Genomic DNA, 1,343 nt, shown 5'->3' with positions numbered 1-1,343 from the left:
GACACTTCAGAGGCACCACCAAACTTATTTAGTTGGTTAAAGGCACAAGTGTTATATCTGAATTTTGAAGAGAGAAGTAGAGGAGTTAAAAGGAAACAAAAAACTGAATCAAAAAATGTTCATAGTATCATTATTCATAATATCCAAATTTTTTTTTAAAAATCTGAATGTCTAACCATGAGATAATAAGTAAATTATGGCACAGTCATACAGTGAAATATAATTTACTAATCTTTTCAGACAAAGAAAATGATACATGATACAATATAACGTGAGGCATGCAAAGCTGTTTTTATGGTATGCTTTCTGCTATGCAAAAAAGACACAGACCAGAAGGAAACAGACCATTACTTAAGGGTGGTTATTTCTGGATGGTAGAAATACACTTGACTCTTTTTCTTCTTTTTTTTTTAGTCCTTAAGCATTTGGAGGCTATTTTCCAGGCTTCTCCAAGATCTAGAGCTATCTAATATGCTATCTAATATGTCTCCTTGAGGTCAGTATTATTGTTTCAGTAGGGCAGGAATGACCACTATGGCTGCTTGGCCATCTGCTAAGATTTAATAAGAACACCTGCATAAACCTTCCAGTGACCTTTCACAGCACTTGGGAGAAAATTCAAACTCCTTAGCTTGGTCTCCAAGTTAAGGGCCTTGCCCACTTCTCTCACCTTAATTCCTACCACTTGCCCCCTCACTCACTGTGTCCAGACAACTGGCCAACTTCATTCTCTCCTAAGAGTCTTTTTTCGTTTTTGGCGGCTGACCAGTACAAGGATCCAAACCCCCTCCTAAGAGTCTTTAAACCTACTGTTCCCTCTGCCTAGAACTCTTTTCCCCCAGGACTTCCTATGAATGGCTCAAAATGTCACCTCCTCATCTTCCCTGTTCAGCCACCTTCCCTGACCACTGGTTCTGGCTGAGCTGACTCTTCCCCATTCCCACAGCAGTTTTATAGCCCCAACCTGTTTTACTTTCTTCACAGCTCTTATCACCACATGATTCTTTTTTAAATAGTATTGTCTGCCCTACCTACCCTCTCCAAAGATTATAAGCATCATGACAGCAGAGATCTTGCCTTTCTTGTTCATTATTACAATCCTGGTACCTATAATAGTCCCTGGAAATAGTAGGTGCTCAATAAATAGTTGCTGAAGGAATGAATGAATTACACCACTGAAGGCAATAACACAGAGAAGAAATATGAAGAAACCAGAGGTGCCCTAATAGCATCAAGGAAATAATGAAGAAAACTATTTCCTTTGTTCCTGACTATTGAAAGCAGCCAAGTATCAACTTCATTCACATGCACAAGGGTGCTGTTAAAATCTACACTGATAGTCA

The 1,343-nt window shown here is 38.9% G+C and overlaps 1 protein-coding gene across 1 annotated transcript in view; it reads right to left on the bottom strand.

The window, feature by feature from the left end:
- XPC (xeroderma pigmentosum, complementation group C) overlaps positions 1-1,090 on the bottom strand; it is a 31,898-nt gene extending 30,808 nt beyond the window's left edge. Inside the window, exon 1 of the mRNA XM_008589206.1 lies at positions 1,036-1,090. Coding sequence (XP_008587428.1) covers positions 1,036-1,090 — 55 coding nt within the window. The remainder of the gene's footprint in view (positions 1-1,035) is intronic.
- Positions 1,091-1,343: the final 253 nt, after the last annotated feature.

Source organism: Galeopterus variegatus, unplaced genomic scaffold (genome assembly GCF_000696425.1).
Source record: "Galeopterus variegatus unplaced genomic scaffold, G_variegatus-3.0.2 Scaffold5295, whole genome shotgun sequence".
Lineage (NCBI taxonomy): Eukaryota > Metazoa > Chordata > Mammalia > Dermoptera > Cynocephalidae > Galeopterus > Galeopterus variegatus.
This window is presented reverse-complemented; position numbering and strand designations above follow the sequence as displayed.